This window comes from Pelodiscus sinensis, chromosome 23, assembly GCF_049634645.1.
Source record: "Pelodiscus sinensis isolate JC-2024 chromosome 23, ASM4963464v1, whole genome shotgun sequence".
Lineage (NCBI taxonomy): Eukaryota > Metazoa > Chordata > Testudines > Trionychidae > Pelodiscus > Pelodiscus sinensis.
In genome coordinates, this window is record NC_134733.1 from 13791473 (window position 1) to 13814066 (window position 22594).

General features: G+C 44.7%; 2 protein-coding genes across 6 annotated transcripts in view; both read left to right on the forward strand.

Annotated features, from left to right (window-relative positions):
* Positions 1 to 22594, forward strand: part of RERE (arginine-glutamic acid dipeptide repeats) — a 468752-nt gene that overhangs the window by 165361 nt on the left and 280797 nt on the right. The gene's annotated exons all lie outside the window — the stretch shown is intronic.
* On the forward strand, positions 9905 to 22474 carry LOC142819419 (uncharacterized). Its single transcript, XM_075906433.1, has 2 exons — positions 9905 to 13896; positions 14236 to 22474. Exons 1-2 carry the CDS (start codon positions 13326 to 13328, stop codon positions 14694 to 14696), a joined length of 1032 nt encoding a protein of 343 aa, XP_075762548.1. The 5' UTR covers positions 9905 to 13325; the 3' UTR covers positions 14697 to 22474.

The window sequence follows — 22594 nt, forward strand, 5'->3', positions numbered from 1 at the left end:
ACCAAGGGGAAGCAATGCCTCCTCTGTGTCTTGAGTGCTCAACCTTTCCCCTGTTCCTATCCCTATTCTGACTCTGCATGCACTGAAAGGGCCATGCTGTTTTATTGTTTTATTTTTTTTTTTTGTGGCTCAACAACTTTGGTCTCTCTCCCCTCCCCCCCCCCGCTCAACAGAATTTTTCCCCTGGTGTTTTTTTCGGGGGGGGGGGGGAAGAGGGTGATGGGTTTTAGTATTTTTGGTTAAACCATCTGGCAACCCTAGTTGCTTCTATGCATTTATATTCCATGAATGTCATAGGTATGATTATTGGGGTTTGCTAGTTTCTCCTACTTTTTTTTTTCCTCTCAATTTCTGACCTCGCTAGGGATCATCTTTGTAATGCAAGGTGATTTTACAAAACTCAGGTCTGTGGACACCACTTCAATTTGCCATGGAGATATTGCTCTGAGATTAGAGAACTGAAAAAGAGATAGTATCAGGTTCAAAATGCAGTGGCTGAAGTTGTACATTGGCCTTTAATGTGATAGTCCCTTCTAATAAGTAAATAACTTCATCTTATCCAAATTTCTGTGCCATTTCTCTTCAGTGACACTCTTAGAGGATGGAAGCACCTTAAGCTGTAGTAACTAGAACAGTGGTTCCCAGGCTTTTCGGCATCATGCCCCCTTTTTGATTTTTGAGAAACCCTCACGCTGCGTGTGCCCCCCCACCCCCCCAAGCAAAACTTGAAGGAAAAAAAGTGAACTGACCAGGGCCGAAAAACAAAAATAGCAGCAAAATTTAGTGGGGGATTGACCGGGGGAGGAGGTGGAGTGGCCTCTTCTCCCCTCCTCCCCCCGAATTTCTTAACCCCCCCACAGGGGGGCACACCCCCCAGTTTGGGAACCCATGAGCTAGAAGAAAATGAGGCCCTTTTTTTGTATGTTAAATTGGACCTAAAGTTCTCCTAAATCTGTCTGCATGTGCAGTCTGTAACACTCCTTTGGAATCTAAGGCCATGTTTACACTTACCAGGGACTGATGCTGCTGCTATTAATGTAGTGGGGGTTAATTTAGCAGGTCTAGTGAAGAATGTTTTCCATCGACGCAGTGTAGTGTAGACGCTGAAGTAAGTCTGCTTAAGCAACATGAATATCATAGCTGGAGTAACTTAGACTTACCATGGTAATGTATACAAGTAGGTTTGCTACTCTACATTAATTCAGGCTGTGCTCTTGATAATCTTGGTGGACCTTCTGAAAGGATTGCTTATGTTTCTGCCTTTATTTAGATCAGTGTTTCTCAGTCTGTGGTCAGCAGAGAACTCTCAAGTCACATGGTGTTGGCTCCTCTTTTTGCTTATTACATTTTTCTTGTAACCAATTTATATAGTTGATGAATGGCATAGAAAGGCATAATCACAAAAATATGAGGTTGTGGGAATTTTAATTACAAGTGGATAGAAGATAAGGCTATGTAACTGGGAAGGGGGAGTTAAATGGAACAGCCTTCACCTGCTAGGTCACAGGACTGCACACTTTGGGGTGTGCCCCTTGGATGACATGGAGGAATGTCTGTGGGAGCCCAGCAGTTCCCAGGCCAACCCCCATGAATGTCCCTGGCTCCCTACCCCACAGCTGGCCCAATGCCCAACCTCAGCACAACTCTGTTCGTGGCTCCATGCCAGCCCCTAGCCTCGGCTGCAGGCTGTGGCTCCCGCTGCAGCCTCCTGTCTGCTGTCTCTGTTCCATCCACCCACCCTGAGCCACAGTCGTACTCCTGGCTCTAGAGTGAGAGTGGGACACAATCCTCAAAAGTTTAGGGACTGCTGCTCTAGGTTACGGTTGTCATGACAAAGTTTGAGGACCTCTGCTTTAGCAACTTCATTCCAGAGGACAAACACATGAAAGAAAATGTGAGACATCAAAAATAGTGAGGTCATTCTTATGGATTTGCAGCTCATTCATCAGCTTTAAAATTAACTTTCTTTGGGTATCCAAAGAGATTACCTTTGAGTGTATCTGGCATTGGGTAGAGACAGATCAGAACTGCTGACCAATCAGATTGTGGAAGTTTCTTCATGAAATTGACCTCTCTAGTTAGGACAGGATGGTTCTGTCCATCTCCTAGGATCCATTAGTATTTTTTGGACTTGGTTGAGGGAGCGTATTTCCAGGAGCTCTTTCCCTACATCTGTCTTGATGAATAGAATAAAAAGGAACCAAAATAAAACATCTTACAGGTTTTTTTCACCCTTATGGTCAAGAGGGCATTATTCTTCATAAAGCTTAGAACCTGTGTCTCAAGGATTTTTGAAATTACCAAGTGATAGGATGCAAGAATATGTTTGGACCAAAAAACATTGAGTTGGATCCACAGAGATTTACTTTACATTTTTACTTTTGAAAATGAGGGCACACTTTGCACTAGTTGTCCAGAACCATTTAAAAGAATCCACAAGGATTATAAGGATTTGTAAGGATTCATTCCAGCAATGATATTTAGTAGTTATAGCCAATGGATGCAGTGCAATAGTAGGAACAAAGGTCTGGTAACAGACTGGGTAAAACTGCTTCTGTGGGAAGAATAATATCTTTCATCATTGTCTTTATTCACTAGGATCCTAAGTGGCATTGAGTGTTCACACTCAGAGGCAGTTTCACTAGTACATGTTCCTTGAACTGTGTAAGGTCTCAACTCCAGAGTTGTAAACCACTGGAGACGTGGATAATGGAGAGATACCATCCTTAGAACCTGCAGAAATGCATACAGGAATGCTTGGCATAAGTTCACTGATATGCATGTAAGACTACAAACTGGTTTCTCTTTGCGGTTGTTGATCATGAGAATAGCACTGAAGTATTATTCAGCCAGAGCTATCTCTTGGGTGTGAGGAAGATCATAGTCTAAATGAGGCATCTCTCTACCATCCAGTTGGTTTAAAATATCTGAAAGGAAGGGTATTCCCAGCTCACCATCATAGTTTTAATGCCTGTATATAGGTTTCAGGCTTCATTAATGTCACAGCATCTCTAATGGACAGAGTGGCTTGGAGCTTTTGATGTCTGAGAGGCAGAGCACACTAGCCTTGTTGTGTTGTCTTGCAGGAAATAATGCCACTTACTGACATTCTAAATATAACTTATAGTATCTGCATTATTCTATTTTTTAAAATCTTTTTTCCAACTTTGATCTGTCCCTTTCTTTGTTAATCTTTTAAGAATGGATATGATTGCAACTCCATTTAATAAGGAGCTGCCTCTGAAACACTTTGAAAGAGACTTAATTATTTAACTAACTTTCCCTTAGATGATGGAAAAACTGAGGCCGTGTCTCCGCTTGCCAAGGATTGAGACTCTGGAGAGCAATTTTCCAGGGTTTGATTTAGCAGGTCTTTACTAGATCCTCTAAATCAAACCCTGAGGGCTCCCCTGTTGGCACAAGGGAAGTCAATGGGAGTGTTTCTGCCATTGACTGTCTGCTGTGGGACCACGCCAGAAAATTGGTGCAAGGTACATGGACTGCAGCTACACAATATATGTAGCTGGAGTTGTGTATCTTGCATCCGTTTACTCTGCCAGTGTAGACCTGGCCTGAGTAAGGAGAACACCTGTGTATATCCTGGAAGCTGTCATATCTGATCTTCCTGCCAGACTGCACTGTATGTTGCTTAAGACCTGCCGTCAGATATCTGGACAAAGGAATGTTCATGACTTACCTCAGCAGATCCAAAAATCATGAGTTTTTACTCTGAGTATTGGTAGTAACACTTACTTGCTTTTTCAAGTGCTTGATAGCTAGCTGGATGAAATGCTTATTCAGTGTAGCTGACTGTGCCAAAGGTAAGGTAAAGCTTGGCAAATAAGGCTCACACCTCTCAAATATGACTTAGGGAGAGAGGATGGAGCCCTTCTTTCTAGAGAGCAGCAATACTGTAATTACTAATTGGGATATTCTTTCTTTTCTTTTCATAGGCATTACTGCCTGAAAGAGATTCATGCTTCTCTATCAAGATTAAGAGCTTTTCTTTGTTAAGCATGTAGGAAGGTACTAGAGGCCACCAAATGAAATTAATAGGTAGCAGGTTTAAAACAAACAAAAAGAAGTCTTTCTTCACACAGCGCACCATCGGCCTGTGGAAGTCCTTGCCCCAGAGGAGGTTGTAAAGATTAGAACTTTAACAGGGTTCAAGAAAGAACTAGATAAATTCATTGAGGTAAGATCTGTGAATGGCTATTAGCCAGGATGGGTAGGAATGGTGTCCCAAGCCTTTGTCAGAGACTGGAAATGGGTGAGAGGAGAGGGATTGCTTGAAGATTCAGTTTTGTTCACTCTCTCTAGGGCAACTGGTATTGGCCACTGTCAGAAGACAGGTTATTGGGCTAGATGGGCCTTTGTTCTTACCCAATATGGCCATTATTATGTAGGAGTGGAATATTCTGTCCCAACATAGCTAGTATTTGTGGTATGTGGAATATCTGGGCAAGTGTTGGAGAACAAGACAGGACCTTAAACTGTGTTTCTGACATTCAGGATGTTTCAGGCCCTCCTCTTCTGGGTTCTTACATACTCTGGGAAATTACTGTTGACTTATTGCAGTTAAATTCAAGTTTTCTTAGATCTTGCTACCAGAGATGATGCCTTGAGTGAAAGGGTTTGAGCACTCTCTCCTTTGAGAGAATAGGTTATGTGAGTTGAAAGCTTTGGTAAGAGTTCTATCCCTAGGCACTGTTTCGGAGCAAGCATAACCCCTTAAGATACCATATGGATAGGCATCAGAGAACAGAAGAAAAACTGAATTAGCAGGTCAGAAATGTACCCTTGTGAAATGCTGCACAGCTGTCACTAGATATCAAAGTGAGATCGTTCACATTGTGGTACATTCTCTGATTATATTTTAAGCAGTCATTTTTCAAAGCCAGCCCTTTGCTGCCTATGAAATAGTCTGCAGTCCACGGTGGCTCAGACTTGGAGCCTGGTGGTAGTGTTTTATTGCACTAGAACAGCAATAGAAATAGGAGAAGATGCCTGGCCGTCTTTTGTTTGAATTTCTAGGCTTTATACTAATGTCTGTCCAATGGACTGCATCAAATGGAACTCCAAACACAGTGGTACTAGACTTATATTTACCTAGAATCTAATTGGACTGAGATTTCCTGCAGTTATGTTAAAATCTACTGCCCTTTTGCTTAGTGAGCGAGCATTTGAACTCCTACTCCTGAGGTTTAACTTTGCTGGCTCAATTAATTGTTAAATGTTCCCTTTATATATAGTAGTTAACTGAGGAAATTGCTGAAACAGTTGTTTAATCTGAAATCCTCTGAGTTTTAATGCCTATTTTTTAAATAAAAGAAACAGGGAGAGGAAACAGTTCTGTTTTTAAGTGGTATGGCAGTATTTGAGTTGGAAAACATTAGTGAAATTGAATGTAGGAATTTGGCTCTTGCCTTGACAACGATTGGCTTGTATTTGACATTGACCCACGTGTTTGTCATTCTTCCAGATATTGCCTTCTATTTATTCTGACAGCTTTACCAGCTGAAAGGCAGATGTGCCAGAATTTAAAATATATATAATATACACATACACATTAAGGCACTTTAAAAATAGACAAGTGTTCTTATGTTGGTGAAATTACTTAAAGGCATGTGTTATGGGGAAAAATACTCTACTGGGGATTTCAGTTGGAATCCCATAGTTGAGCTGTTAGATAAAATGTAATGGGATTATTTCTTGTGTATCCCATAGGAAATAGTATGTATGTTTTCAGAAGCTATTATTAGAGACTGACAGCTCTCTCCCTCTCAAATTTATGTACCATGGATCTGATTCTGCATAGGGATATGCATGAGTGGCGCCGTATGCCTGCACAGGTCTCTGCAAAAGTGGGGCTTAAATCTGCTTGTATTATAATCTTTCCCTTGTATTTTGAGGCCTACATCACTAAAAATACTGAAATAGCAGTAATGTCATCTTACTAGTGAGGTACTTAGAACTGGGTCTTTACCTGCTGCGATTCTGCATAATTCCAGGAGTGATGCTTATTTATGCATGTTGATGAATTGACCCTTATTTTTCACATTTCTGCAGTACATTTCTAGCCAATTTTATGTGAATGATCATATTAAAAATACAAACAAACATCAGATTGCCTCATGATTATCATCTGAGTTAGTGTAACCCCCTTACCCCCACCTCCCTTAAGCCCTCTAAGGATACTGTGCCTCAGTTAAAACCAGCCTCTTTTAATCCATCCTTTCAATTAAAAAAAAAAGGGGGGGGGGGGGTGGTCCTGTATGCCTGAATAAATGCTCCTTACCACATGCCAGGAAGGTCAACAAAATATGTGAGGAATTTTTTCTCTTAAATTTAGTTTTGAAGCACGTTGAACTTCGTGACATTTCCAAATGCGGTTAAGTTTATGTAGCTGAAATTATTTACCTTGGTTCTTTTCAGTATCTAGTGAGTGTAGTTGTTTGCTTTTATTCTCAGTATTCGAAATATTATGAAAAGTATGTTAATATAATAGAGGAGGTAAGTAATTTGATGGTGCAAAAATAGCCCACAATAGATCAAGTGACAGATGTTTGTTGGTTGGTCGTACATGTAATATAGGCTCTCTAGTTCCTTTTGCAGAGTGCATCATTATACCCTAATGTCATGTTTAAATTGAAGACCAAATACAATAAACAACTGATTAGAGTTCTCTGATTGTATTTCTAAAGTCTTTTGCAAGTAAGAGCATTGAAGTATTTCTGTATGGCACATTAGTAGAAATAAAATATATAAACTGAACTTGAAAAGGTAAAGATACAGTTACTCCATATCCTCATGAAATGTGGCAAGCATTGTTCTGTCTTGTTTTTGTGTGGGGGCAGCTGTTAATACTTGACAGATGGATTCTCACTTAAGGCTGATCAATAGAGGTTGATGCTGCAAATGGTTTCTTCAAGCTTTTGTTTGGTTATGTGCACAGATCATGAAAAATGATAACATGGGAGTCGGCGGAAGGGAAAGCAGGGAGGTTGGGAGTTTGTTGGAAGGGCTTTAATGTTAATCCAATATGTCATTTTTCACATTGTCTGTTTATGTTAATGTAGAAAATGAAGATAGTGCTTAATGGATTCTCATAACAAATGAGTCACAGGCAAGTGTAGAATTTTAGACAAGGTGATCATTTTCTGTGTTCATTAGTTCTCTTTGGTATCTTCAGCCCTGCATGTCCTATCATACCAAATCAAAAAGATGCACTATCATTGATGATTAGAGTGAAATCAGATTAAAAATCTTCAGTGCGCTGGAAGCTTCATAAATTTTACACGATGTTATACCAAGACAATAACACATACATCCTAAACTAAAAAGCTTGTGTGCTCAAAATAATTTAAGGTGCCTTGTAAAGGTAAGGTGTATTGAACTTTTTCAGGATCTAGAGTGAAATTTCACACAAAGACTGTATTATTATGTTTTGGTACATGATGGCAGCAGCAGCTATAATTGAAAAGCTGTGGCTTAATTACCATAGGTACTCATAGTGCATAGATACCAGGGGTTTTGAAAATTGCATTAGGGAATTACTTTTGCTGCAGATGAACATAAGAAGATTCCAACTCCTGCACAGAATAACATTTATGTAGAGTACAGTACACCTTTATAAAACTAGATAAATGATGATTTGAGTTAAAAACACTATTAGGAGTCAATCTGAAGAGTTGTGAAGGTGGGATTCCTTGAATCTGGCATTTTTCAGGAAATGAAGCCACCAGTTGGTTTTTGTCATTGCAATATTTCATGTCCTTTTTGAGATTTTTAGTGTAGCTTATTAAGTCTATTAGCCTTATTAGAAAGTTGCACCAGTTTTGGTTAGCACATTCTGAAATTTCACTGCGAGAGATTCATTTCTTCTATGCAAGGTGGATTGATTTAAATAATTGATTTAAATCGCCAAAAAAAAAAAATTGATTTTTAAATCAGGTTACCAAAAAAGCTAAGACTGACTGTGCTTAAAGTGCACTTAATTTTGGAGTAAACCCCTTTGAACTCATTGCACTTCCTTTTTTTGAGAATGGGGGTTCCATTGGAAAAGCTGAGTTATGCTCAAGTGAAATAGGGAACAGATGTATGGCATCACCATATCGCTTGAGGCCATGATGTTCCAAAAGAGGGATCATGTATTATGTAATATAAAATAAGAAAATGACACCCAGTGGCAACTGACAACTCTAGATTCTCTTACTGTGCCTTCCTTTACTGTATACTTGAGTGACAGATTTTAAACCTAGTTCACTAATTAAATAAGCCATAAGGATTAGCCAAGTTAAACTTTTTTTTCCTAGTGATATCCAGCATTGCAAATAGCTTGGGAATTTACTTGTCATGTCACACTTACACTAAAAGGCATAAAGAGAGTCTTGGAGAATGTTACATTGCAAAGTGAATTATTTACGTTACTAACCAGTTGATCCATTTAGTTATATCCACATCTTCACCCACATCACTTTCTCCTGATAAGCAGTTTTCCTTATCATTTTCATTCTTGCAAGTAGTCCCTGCATTCTCATCTTGCACTGCTTACACTTGACATGTTTTCCTTTTTTACCCAGGGAATGAATTTCTTCCAAATAATCCCAGGTAGGGTGTCTCTTACGCCCAGAAGCCACAATAGTTTTTCTGTTTCAAAAGTGTGGGGGAATATAGGAAGCTGTGTGTGTGTGTGTGTGCTGAATAATATCTTCCCCTTTTCTTTCCAGTCAATTTCACTGTTCCTTTCTATGCTACCTCTGTCCTTTCTTTTATATATATATGGTGTCCAACCAGTTCTGAAGCGAACTAGGGACACTCAAGCAATCAGCCACATTGACCAGTTGAGTGTGGCTAGAACAAATAGCCACATGTAGCTAGTGAGTTGGATACCATGGCTATATATTATGTGTCTACCTTAAGACAATGTCTTAACTATGGCCATGTCTACACTGGAACATTTTGTTGCCAAAACCTTCCTTTTGATAATAAAACGGTGAGAGCATTTGACAATATGACTTTGGGGGTGGGGGCACCATGTTTTGGTGACAAAAAAACTTCCAGACCAATGAGAGACTTTTCTTTTTCCTTCTCTTTACTGTCGACAAAGAGTCTGTGTGGACTAGGGATGTAAGTGACTAGTGAATGACTACTCCCCCTGCCCCAGCTGCTTCTGAATCTGAGGCAGCATGGTCTGGGGAGCAGGAGCTGGCACAAACTAGGACTACTCAGTCCTGGCTTGCTCCAGCCCCAGGAGCTACTCCCGCTATAGCTCTGCATTTTAAATGTAAGAGCTGCAGCAGTCCTAGAGCCGGTGTGAGCTGAGACTGCTCAGAGCCGCAGTGGTCCCGGAGCTGGTGATTGTGCCTTGCACAGTTCTGGGCGCTATGTCCACTGTGGCTCTGTGGTTTAAATGTAGTAGGAGTCTGTCTGACTGTGTGCCTGGTTCCTACTACATTTAAACTGCAGCTCCTACACCCGGTGCGAGCTGGGACAGATTGACTAATCATGTAGTTGATACAAATTGTATTGACTACTCCAGCGTTTCCCAAACTATGGGCCGTGGCCCGGTACCGGACCACAGGAAAAAACTACCAGGCCTCAGAATGGTTGCCGGGGTGTTCTGCGCTCCCGGAGTGCTTGTGTGGCACCGGATCCCCCAAGCCCTCTGCCAGCCTGGGCAGAGTCTGCAGTTGGGCTCCTGGCAGAGATGGGAGAGGAGGAGGAGGAGGAGGGGAGAGCCAGCCACCGGAAGTAGCACTGGATGGGGGAATCAGGGTGGGCTGGGGAGATTGGGGGGCTGGTGGAAGCAGGGCTGCCCGGGGGGCCTGAGATTGGTGGCTGGGAGCTGGCCAGGGAAGATCGGGGGGGGGGGGGGAGGAGAAGTGGCGGCTGCTGGAAGGAGGGCTGGATGCGCGCTGCCCAGGAGGGGGTTGGGGGAAATGGGGCTGGCCAGAGGCAGAGCGGGGAGGAATGAAATCGGCCTTCAGGGAGCGGGACTGACCCAGCCATATGAAGATCTTGGCCCCCCTGCAAAGCGCAAAGCACAAGTTAGTCCAGCCCAGGGATTCTATTCTCCCCCCCTCCACACACCCACACCCACACACACCCCCTTGAGTAGTTGCAAACTGTCTGGCTGGTAGACACACTCATGCAGCCTGAGCACATTTACCAGTCAGGCAGTTTGAAACTACAAACTGATACGTCTAGTAATAATAAAACGTACCTAATGAGAAAATACCAGACACATTATATATCTGGTATTTTCTCAGTTTGTTTTTTGTGTGTTTATATTTTTGGGCTGCAAAAAACAGTACTGAAAAAAAGGGTTCCAACTAAAGTAAAAAGTTTGGGAAACTCTGGTGTAACCAGCTTTCTGTCTGTCTTACAGTCCATTTATCCAATCCGTATTCCTTAATTTGCTGGCAAGAATATTGTGGGTGACCATATCAAAAGCTTTGCTAAAGCTGGCACTGGGGGTTTTGGGAGGACCAGAAACAACTTATTTGAATATTTATCATTTGATTAATGAATATGCAAATATGCAAATGAATGTTACCAGTCCTCCAAAAGTTCATGAATGGATTTACTGGTCCCCGTGTCAAAAAGTTTGGGAACCCCTGGACTACATGATTAGTCAATCCTTAGTGTGGACTCTGTTTGTTTTGTCAACAGAACTGGCTTCCACCAGTATCCCACAATGCCTGTCCTGATGACGGTGCTCAGTGTTTTGTCATCTCTGCTGCCCTGGAGGCATGCACCCCCCTCCCCTTTAAAAGCTTGGGGAACAAAACAAAACAAAAAATCATTGGAATGCTTCTAATCTGCTGTTGCGGGGGAAGAGCTGTAGAGAGTTCTGTGCTGCTTTGATTTCTTTCAGAGCTATGAGGGAATCCTAAGGTGTGCATGGATCAGCTTTGCACAGCAGGATGCTCTGTTTCTACATTTCAGGCCATGAAATGTCAAAAGCAGAAAAACTGGTTTTAATTTTTTGGCTACTCTTGCATGTCAACAGCACTTTTGTTGTCAGACCTTTCCAGTGTAGGGAAGCAGGCTCCCTCCAACTCCATCTCCTGTTCTCTCTCCCCACCCCCACCCGCCCGCCTCTGATACAGAGGCAGCAAAGTGGGGAGAAAGCAAGTAGTCAAGTACTCGACTGCTTGCTTACATCCCTAGGGCTGGTCGTGACACAGCTCCGGAAGGTGACAGGATACCAGGGAAGCTCCAATCCTGACTGCTCAGCTAGTGGAATCTTCTTGCACCCCAGGGTTAGCTGAAACCTACATTTCCACAAAGGGCATCTTTGCTGTTTTCTGTCCACATTCACTTCTCCTATGAGGGCGTTTGTTTTCTATTCTGGGATGTGTTGCACCAAAGGAAGAAATTATCCTTAAAACAGTTGTTTCCCCATCCCACCTGCCAGCCTTGAGACACAACCATTGGTTCTGCTAGAGGTTAGGGATCCAGCTTTCTCTTTGGATGTGTCTGAAGCCCTGTAGGAGTGTCGGCAAGAAACAGCAAAAGTAGGAACCCCAAAAGATCCAAGTAATTTCCTGTGACCAGGTACGATTGGCCATAAGAGAAGTATCCAGCATCGTGTTACTCTGCCTACTGGCAGTGTTGGGAACTGTGGGAGCCCTATCCTAAACACCCAGGTTTGGTGCAGGAGACCTATTTTTCATTGTCTGGAAGGGGAATATGAACTGGTTCCAATAGCTCTGGGCACAGCCTTGACGTCACTGGATGAGGTGGGTAGTCTGTCTTCATTTCCACCATGTAATGTTAAGTAATATCAGGAGCTCATCAGAGGGGGGGCAAAAGCTACAGATTCAGCTTGAAGTCCGGGAGCCCTGCTCATTGTTTTCATAGTTCATTAGACATTCTTTAATTTTCTGGTCCCAGTTGAGTATAGATGCCGAGTATTTTATATAATCCTTGTTTTTCATTAATTTTGTCCAAACAGGTGTGTACAATATCAAGACTTTATTTAAAAGAATAAATAAAAAAAGCAAAGGCATCCTGTTGAAGCAGAATAATCTGCTATACCATCAGCATTACAGCAGCTGCACTAATTTGTTCCACATAGAAGGCATTTCAAAGGCACTTACAGCTAAAACAATGGCAAAATCTTCCATTTCCTTTCAGAAAAGAAATACTACTTAACCATTTTAGACCCAAATACCTTATTCAAAGCTGCTGCATTTGATTGTAAAAATGGCAGGTGCATGGATACCAAATTGCCAGACAAAAGGGAGAACTGACAATTTACTTGACATAAATGTGTCTGCAGCAAAGCAAGCTTAGAAGGGATGGAGAATGCTCCTCTTTTAAACACAGAATGAAGTAGAAATCTATCCGATCAGAGATTTGAAATCACATATGATGCATTCATTCAGCTGTTCACTCCTGAACACCTGTTTCTGCTCAGAGGTGCTCCAACAGTTTGGAAAGTGGCACCCTCCTTATCTGTTTGCCTAATCAGGTACCTCCATATCTAAACTGACAGTGGAGATTTATAATAGATGCAATAGTCATGTAAATTTTTCCCATGAGGCTCTCAAAGGCATTACAAAGAAGCCTCTTACACAGCCAGTGTACTTTTTCTTAAGAAAAAAAGTGAAGCCAAGTTCATGCTACGGGGATGGGGTGGGAAGTGGTCAGCTTAAGGTATGCAATTCCAGCTATGTGTAAAATGTAGCTGGAGTTAAGCCGAGCTTTGGCGCTGTCCTCGCAGTGAGTGGTTGATGGGAGAAATGCCCTTGTTGATTTTCTCTATTTCTCGCGAGGAGCAGGACTACTGGCAGCAATGGAGGCGCCCTCAGTGTTAAAATGAGTGGGTCTTTACTAGGCTTCTAATTCAAATGCTAGAAGATTGATCCCACACCTTTGATCTTCCCGCAAGTGGAGACTATGACTCCTGGAGTCAGTGGTAATGTGGAATGGACTCCAAGGCTGTGTCCAGACTCAGGGTTTTTTTTGAAAAAAGTAGCCTTTTTTCGAAAAAACTTCACCTGCGTCTAGACTACAGCCGTGTTCTTTCGAAATTAAATCGAAAGAACGCGGCTTTTCTTTCGACGGCGGTAAACTTCATTGCACGAGGAAGAACGCCTTTTTCGACGGAGATCCATCGAAAATAAGTGTGTGTGGACGTGAGGAGGCCATTTTTTCGAAAATACTGGCCTCCAGGAAGAAGCCCTGGTGGACAATCTGGGGCATGGGTTGCATGTCTCTGGTTCCTGTCTGCAGCCATTTCTTAAAGGGACAGGCACCCTCACAGCCACTTGTTGCAGCAAAGGAGCCAGAGCACACGGCTACTTAGGTGCAGCATGTCCCAGCCCCAAGACCCTCCTGTCCCTTCCAGAGAGCCTTCTGGGGACCCAGCCAGGGGCTCCAAATGCCAGGCACCATCATGGTCTGGGCCAGAGCTCAAGACCCTTCTGGAGCTCTGGGGAGAGGAGGCGGCCTTACAAGCCCTCAAAAGCAGGCGGCGAAATGCGGACATTTATGGCCGCATGGCAGAGGCCCTGGCCCAGAAGGGACACTACCCCCGCACCCAGGACCAGGTGCGCTCCAAAGTTAAAGAGCTGCGCCAAGGATATGTCAAGGCCAGGGAGGAGAGCTCCCATTCTGGTGCAGCCCCCTACTACTGCCCTTACTACAGTGAGCTGGACCAGATCCTGGGTGGTGGTGGTGAAGCACGCACACCACGGCGTTTCGTCCAGTCAGGCTTGGCAGACCCTGTGGTGGACGCGCCAGAGCAGGACCCAGAGCACTCAGGAGACGGGGACATGGTGCCAGAGGAGGACAGTGAGGAGACGGCGATCCTCACCCTGGAGCCAGTCACCCAGACCCCAGAGGCCTCCCAGGTGTCATCTGGCGCAGGAGATGAAGCAGCAGGTGAGTGCAGTGAGGTTGTGTAATACCGGGGGGGGGGGGGGGGGGGAAGGTAGGTGGGTGCACAGTGGGTGATGCACAAGGGAAACCTGTCATGCTCAGGCTGATGCCCAGGTCACAGACAGTGTTACCTTCAGAATGTCTGATTCCCCTGTCTCCCCTTTTGGACAGCTGTTGCACACATGACTGATTGTGATAGAAATGTAGCCGTGTTACTCTGATCTGAGGAAGTGGGTCTGGCCCACGAAAGCTCATCCCCTAATAAACCATTCTGTTAGTATTTTAAGTGCTACAGAGTCCAGTTTTTTAGGACTGATTGTGTCTTCTTCTTTTCCTCCACAGCCGGACCACCCGTGCAAGAGGGCCGCAGCACCCCAGCCCCACTTCCATCTCCATCTCGGGGACATGGGAGCCGCAGACACAGGCGTGTGTATGCGGACATCCTGAGGCAGCATGTGGAGGCCGTGCAGGAGCTCAACTCCATCCTGCGAGAGAGGGCGGAGGCAGAGGATCGGTGGCGTGACCGGCTGATGGAGGAGCTGGTCCAGCAGCGCACGTCCCTGACTGCCACACTCAGGGAGGTCTGCGGCTTGCCTGCTCCTATGCCTGGTCCTGCTCCTCCAGCACCCCATGACCCCGCCCCACCAAACCCCCCTTCCACAACAGCATCCCTTTCCCCCCCGGCCCTCCTCTCCCCCAGGCCTCCCCGTCCCAAGAGCACCCTATCCAGCCAACCGACAGGTGCACCACCCGATCCTGTGGCCATGGTGGACCCCGAACACGAGGCCCAGGCAGGAGACTGAGATCAGGCAAGCACCGTGCAACCTGATCCCCTTTCCCCCTCCAGGTTTCAAGTCCCCTTCCCCCCGTCAGGTTTCAAGTCCCCTTCCGCCCTCCAGGTTTCAAGCACCCCCATCACCCCAGTTAAATGACAAAGGAAGTGTTCAACAAAATGTTTATTGTACATAGTTTTTTCTACATCAGAAATGAACAAAAGTTTTTTTTATGTTTGCAACAGTTATACTATTTTTTGAGTGATATTTAAATAAATAAAACAGAACTTATTATTTTGAGACAAACCCTGGTGTTAATGATTTCTCCAAACAGGGTCAGGAGATGGGTTGTGGAGGGAAGCTTCTTTTGGGCCAGGGCCCAGTCCCCAGGCAGAAGCCCCTCAGTAGAGTCAGTGGCCTCCACTTGAGAATTGCTCCCGTAGGGCCTCCCGTATGCAAACAGCAGACCGGTGAGCCTGGCGGATGGCAGCTGTCCGGGGCTGGGCAAAGTGCCTCTCCTGGCCATCAGCACCTGTACCCCACCCTGGTAGGAAGGCCTCCCCTTTCCTCTCCACCAGGTTATGGAGAACGCAACACGCAGCCACCACCTCAGGGATGTTGCTCTCCCCCATGTCTAGGCGTGTGAGCAAGCACCGGAATCTGCCTTTTAAACGTCCGAACGCACATTCCACCTGGTTGCGAGCCCGGTTAAGGTGAGCGTTAAACTGCTCCTTGCTCGCATCCAGGTGGCCGGTTTAGGGCTTCATCAGCCACGGCATCAGGGGGTAGGCCGCATCAGCCACTATGCACACCGGCATGTGCACATCCCCAACTGCAAAGTTGTGATGCCGGAAAAATGTTCCTGCCTGAAGCTTCCGGTAGAGGTACGAGTTCCTGAAGATGCGGGCATCATGTGCCCGCCCTGACCACCCAACACAAATGTCAGAAAACTGGCCACGATGGTTGACCAGGGCCTGGAGGACCATAGAAAAGTAGCCCTTTCTGTTAATGAATTGGGCTGCTCGATGGGGCGGTGCACGGATTGGAATGTGTCCCCCATCGAGCGCCCCGCCACAATTCGGGAAGCCAAGGGCAGCAAAGCCAGCCATGACGCTGTCCAGATCTGGTAGACAGATGAGCCTGTTGAGCAGCTCCGAATTGATGGCCCTCACCACCTGCAGAACGAGACAGACAACAAAATGTTAGAAGGGGTGCCTTATCTCTTAGGAGAACCCACCACCCACCTTCCCTCTCAAACACCCCGGGAATCCCCTCCTCAGAACCCCCCCCCCCCAACAATTCAGGGTGAGTGGAGGAGCTCCCTCCCACTCCCACTCCACTTTGCCCTTCCTGACAGTCTCCCTTCCCCCCACCCCAAACTGTGACTGTCCCCAGACAATGACTTACCTCCATCAGGATGGATCCAACAGTAGACCTGCGCACTCCAAATTGGTGTCCCACGGAGCGGTAGCTGTCGGGGGTTGCCAGCTTCCAGAGGGCAATGGCGGCCCTCTTTTCCAGGGGGATAGCGGGCCGCAGGTGGGTGTCTTGCCGTTGCAGAACAGGGGCGAGCCAGGTACACAGCTCCTGGAAAGTGGTCTTCCGCATCCGGAAGTTGCGTAGCCACTCTTGGTCATCCCAGAGCTCCATCATGAGCCGGTCCCACCAGTCAGAGCTGGTGTCAAGCCTCCAAACACGCCTGTCCACAAAGAAGTTTGGAGGCAAGGGCAGTGTGGCTGCTTGACGGACAATCCCTTCGTACCTCTGGTCTGGGTCCAGATGGGGAAGTAGCCTCATGACTGTGTCATGCAGATGCAGCAACACTTGCAGTATGATGGCGTGGGGCCATCGCCTGCCCAGGGGCAGCTCTGGCTCCATGCCAAAAAATGGGTCTAAAACAGAAAAACCTCCAAACAAAAAACCTGCTGGGGTGTCCCAGGAAGCTGAGCACTCCAAACCAGCACTGCAATGCCTTGCTTACCTCCTAGAGGGACAGCAAAGGCAGCTGCAGAAGCAGAGCAACGGGTGTTCAGGAGTGTCCCTTTAACCACGCCGCGTCTCTGCAAAGGGCAGGCAGGCAGCAGCACCCGGAAGGAAATGCTGCCCCCGTGCCCTGGCAGAAGCAGTTCCGGGTGGCTTTTAATTTCGAAAGAGCGTCCAGCAGTCAGGACGCTCTTTTTCGAAAAAGCGGATCGATTTTTCCGATCCGCGTATTGTAGTCTAGACGCGCTCTTTCGAAAGAGGCTTGCAGTCTAGACATAGCCCAAGTGTTCCCAGGCATTTATATGAACATAACAGACCAGAGGCTATAAAATAAATGTTTTTAACTTCTTAAGATGCCGTATGCATTCAAAAAAATCTTATGTTTTTTGTTTACCAAATGTATATATGATTTTGAGGCATTTTGGAATCTCCAGTCAATGAAATTGAATGTCCTTCTTGCAGTTTCTTCTATGGAAAATAGGAGTATACTACTAAATGCGTATACTTGATCTTTTGTATAAGTAACACTTTTCATCCTAAAGTAGTGGTGGGCAACCAGTGGCCTGCAGGCCGCATGGGCCCACTGGGGCTCTGCCTGGGGACCCCCGTCCTCACTTTTGAGTGTAGGCGGCACGGTGCCTGGTCTGACGGTTGGTGCTGGGTAGCATTGGAGTCAGTGCTGTTGTTGATGCAGCCAATGAAGCATGACACAGCTTTGGCACCACTTAAGCCAGCACTGCTGCAATTCCTGGACCAGGGAGACAGTCATCTCATCGGTACTGCATTTTCCACTCTTCGACACCGATCAGTCACAGGGTCAGGTCTCAGACTGCCCTACAATGTTGCCCGCTCTCTTGTCCCAGAGTGACTGCTAAGGACAGAGGAGCAGGTTTTCATCCCAACACTTATCTCCCACTCATGGATGACCTCCATGGCAAGCACACCACATGAAGCATCACCAGACCTCACCAAGTTCAGTTGTTGTATGGGCAACCATGGCCTTATCCACCCTGCCTTACCCCATGCAGTCGCCTCCATGGGCAAATTAGGGGGCAGTATATGGCTCCTTGTACCTCAGTGAGGCAAGCATTGACATCTCCCCTATCAGTGCCAGGCATCTTGCCTTATAACTCCTCTTTGTCTCTGGATGAGGCAGTGATTCTCACAGCAACCTCACCCACAGATGACCTTAAGTAATTCCAGGAGTTATTCAAGAGGGTAGTCTGAAATCAGGAGATAACCATCCCAGAAGTACAAGAGAAGCAGTACAAGCTACTCTGATTTTACAATGGTAGCATTCAAGATGACGCTGCCTATAGATGAAGCTGTTATGGAGGCATCAGACAACATATGGCGGACACCTGCCTCTAACACCAACAAGCAAAAGGGATGAGAGAAAATACTTTCCCAGCAAAGGGCATAACTTCCTTTTCTTTCACCCTCAGCCCAATTCACTAGTTGTCTATGCCGTCCACCTCTGCAATAAACAGCCACAGGGCAAAGACCATACAAGGTTGGATTTGTCAAAGATACATACTTCCTCTATAATACAGTTCTGGGTAGTCAACTTCTCAGCCCTTTTGGTGAGCTATGATTTTTCCAATTATGCCAAATTAGAAGAACTTATGGAATGCCTCCCTGAACAAAAACAACCCATTCTGAAATCGGTTACACAGAAAGGACAGACCGTAACTTACACATCACTCCAGTTGGCATTAGATGTAGAAGATTCAGCTGCTTGTGCCACTGCAACGAGGATAGTCATGCCACAAGTATCCTGGCTCCAAACCTCTGGAATCACCAAAGAGCTGCAAATCATGGTGTAGGACTTACCTTTTTATAAGAACAAGTTTTCTGCCAAAACTGGCAAGATCCTTCACACAATGAAAGACTCCTGCACTACCCTTCTCATGCTTGTCATGTATATGTCACCATCCAAGCATAGGCATTATATGCCATATCAGTGGCCCAGGGAGACCACATTCAATTGCCCACAATACAAACACTGTGACTGCACCAGACTGAAACAGAGATCTCAGTGATAGGAGTACTGTGTCCAGTTCTGGGTACTGCATTTCAAAACAGATGTGGAGAAATTAGAGAGGGTCCAGAGAAGAGCAACAAAAATGATTAAAGGTCTAGAAAACATGGCCTATGAGGAAGGACTGAAAGAATTGGTTTGGTTTGGAAAAGAGAAGATTGAGAGGGGATATGATAGCCATTTTCAAGAGGATGTTAGAAGTAGGAGGGAGAAAAATTGTACTCCTTGACCTCTGATGATAGGACAAGAAGCAATGGGCTTAAGTTGCAGCAAGGGAGGTGTAGGTTGGACTTTAGGAAAAACTTCTTAACTACCAAGTGGTTAAACACTGGAATAAATTGCCTTGGGAAGTTGTTCAGTCTCATCATTGAAGATATTCAAGAGCAGATTTGATAGACATCTATCAGAGGTGATGTTAGATGGTGCTTGGTCCTGCCATGAGGGCAGGGGACTGGACTTCATGACCCCTAGAGGCTCCAGTGCACAAGTGCTGCATGGGGGGAGAGGGATAGATGGAGGAGTCCACAGGCCACAAGTGGAACCCTGTGGCCCGCTGAGATGGAGGGCCACTCATTCAGCCCACTCACTATTCATGGTTGTCCATTGCATTCCTAAAGGATTGTGAAGCATTGCATAAGTGCCATAAAGAGCAGTTGAGATGTGACTACTTTGTGGCTTTACGGCAGCCGATAGAATCTTTGCCAGTGATGTTGGGGCAAATGCCTGCTATTTTTTAAATGCTTTATGAAATTACTGGTCTCAGTGTAGGGCAGAAAGCACTGACCTTTTAGTGAGACTACTGCAATAACTTGTTGTACTTCTGAAGGAGGTGGTATTGAGTCAACCCTGTTCTTAGAGCTTCTGGATTAGTCAGACAGAATAAGATATTTTTGACCTGATGTTGGGACAATTAGATATTTCCTGTTTTCTATGTTTGTGACAGGGAGGACGACACCCTAAATTAATCAGCAAACCATTCTGGTGTGAATTAGTGATCATCCTTAACTTATTTGCTTTTGTCTCTTGGTATTTTTCTGGCCTCTGCTTTGATTCTGTAGGAAAATTGGAGCTGTTTCAGAACTCAACCTACATGTTCTTCCAAGGGGAACCTTAGAAAATATTGTGGGCATGCATAAAAAGTGCAGAAAAAATAATTGGTGTGGGAAATCATGTAGCTTGATGCTTGAACTGCAGAACAGTTGCTTTTATAATATTGGGAACTGCAGACTACAATTAACTGTCATTAATTTTGTTGAATAGAAATATGTTCCATTTACTGTACAATCAGGGGCCAGGCTTGAATGAGTTTAAATAGATGAAATCTAAATTATACTGACAGTCCATTAAACAGCAGCAGAAACCCCTTAAAGGAAATGGGTTCACTGTGATACTGGTTTATAATAAAATCATTTGCCAAATAAGAACTACAGCCCAGGCATCATGAATACTCCTGTGTATTTCAAGTGAGCACTGCAAATTGGTTGAACCATTTATTGCGAACCAGGGCTTCAGCACATTGTTTTCTGACAAAGAGCCAGCAGTGTTGCTTGAAATCTGCTCTGCAGGAAGTAACACTAAAAGATCAGACTAGCAATTTGTTTGTTGTCAGCCGTATGGGGGAAAGAGGTAACTTTATACCTCCCTACCTGTCACTGGTGATATTTTTCTCTTGAAAACCATGCACAGAATGTTCCCAGTGCATTCCTCTTTGTATTTGTTTCTGAAACTTAGGTTATTAAAGCAGCATAGTATTCATATCACTGTCGTTCACATCGCTGTAGTTCATCTTGATCTGTTGGTGTTTTCATTATTGACCCATATTTTAAGGGGTTGATGAATTAGCCTTACTCTCAGGTGTCAGGATTCACTGCACATGGAGTGAAGCTAATTTTCAAACCAATTGAAAGGCATGCTAAATTGTAATACTAACCTCTGCACATATGTATTTTCTGGGTATTGAATGTTTATCCTCCTTACAACACAAATTAAAAAAAAAAGCAGATGCAATGAGTGTGGTATTCTTGGCTTTTGCATATATTTGTGTCATGGTCTTCATCACTTGCTAATTATTTGTGTGAAGTAAACACTCAGTGCTTTCATTGAATGTGAACGTAATATCCCTGCCTCAAAGAGTTTATATTGTAAATTTGCTTCCCTCCAAATTTCTCTCCTCACTCTTAAACCAGGTCCTTTTCATGAGACAGTTGCTTTGATGTCTAGGACTCTACCCATCTAGGATTTCTCTGACTAGCGTTAGTGTGAAATATATTTGTATTGTAGTTTTGCCTAGCTATCCCTTTTTTTTGCTCAGCACTGGAGATACACAAGAGTGGTCCCTACCTGAAAGAGCTTACAATCTACGTTTGAGATGGGGGAACAACAAGGTTATATGATAGGTGGGAAGCACGAGGTTACACTGAGGTAATTGTAATAAGCAGTGGTGTCATCACACCAACTGGCTGGCTTTTATTCCTATTTTTGTGTGCACTGAAGTTGCTTAGAAGGGTGAACATTACAAGAGCTGACTTAATCTTTTGAGAAGATTACACTTTCAATGGTATGTATTTGATGGAAGAGTACATTGTGAGGCTCTCTGGACCATCAACATAAAGTAGCATATTGATGCTAGAATATGTATATATGTTGGAGCTCCTAACTGCTTTCTGCTAGACTTCGAAAGCTAAAGTTGCGACGGTTCGAGTGTAAGCAGGAGATTGCATGCATTCCGTGTCAGTGGCTTTCAAGGAATATATTTTCTGTGGAAGAGAAGTGCAGTGTGGAGAGCCTCAGGCTTTTATGCTTGAATGATGCAAGTGTTAACTCATATATTAACTAAAACCTGAAAGGCTCCTAACTGTGGTGGTGTTTACTATGTGCAGTACATTATTAAAGGCAGAAAAGATTTCATGTGTTGAGGAAGGTGTGGTTTATACTCTTCCTTTTACAAAGGGCTTCTGAAGCCTACGTGTTCTAGCGATGATTTCTTTAAAGGATTCTTTTAGCACATAAGCTGTATCCTTCGTCACATCTATGCACATAAGCTCACAAATATGATGACTCAGGTTTGGTGGGGGAGATAGTAATTTAATTTATAATAGTTCACATAAGAGAGAAAAGAAGGCAGATATGCTGGTGACAGTAGACAGGAAGTGAATTGCATGGGCCACATCATAGGAGTTTTCATGCTCTTCCATTGCTGTGATGTAGACTGTAAGTCTTTCTTTTGCTGCTAAAGAATGTGCTAACTCATCACCAGCAGAGTTGTGGTAACAGGCACTTTGATCTAGACAATCTTTACTGCATGTCTGAGGAGAATGTCTCCAGCGGTTAAGATTCCCTCCTTGCACTTTGCTGAGAAGGTGGGTCAGATTCACAGCCATTAGGCTGGAATTGTAGGAGTGGTGTCCACAATCTAGAGGACAGATGTTCCGTTGCTGACTAAATATATATTGGCAGACAGCTTCTCCAGCCATATACTAACCAAATGTAAATGCCTCCCTGAAAGAGGGCAAGCCATTTTCAAATTAACAACCCTAGGCAGCAACAGTTGCTTGAACATTCCTTTTAATGGTGTTGCAGATGTCAGCAGAGAAGAAACACCTACTACTGATGCTGTGGCTGCCTGTAATCTGCTAGAGGCGCTGTTTACCAACTGCTCCCCTGCTATCCCAGGGCTTCTGGAATACCATGAACAGCTGATTTGTATCATTCAAGAAGCTCTGTGAGGGAGTGGAGGGAGTGGGAATGGGGCGTGCTCAGGGAAAGAGGCGAGGTGGAGGCAAGCGAGGGTAGACTGGGGATGGAGCTGGGGTGGGACCTTGAGGTGGGTGGGGGCGGGGGTGAAGCTGGTGTAAAAAGAGTAGGGGCAAGAGCTTGAGGGAAGGGGTAGAACGAGGGTGGGACC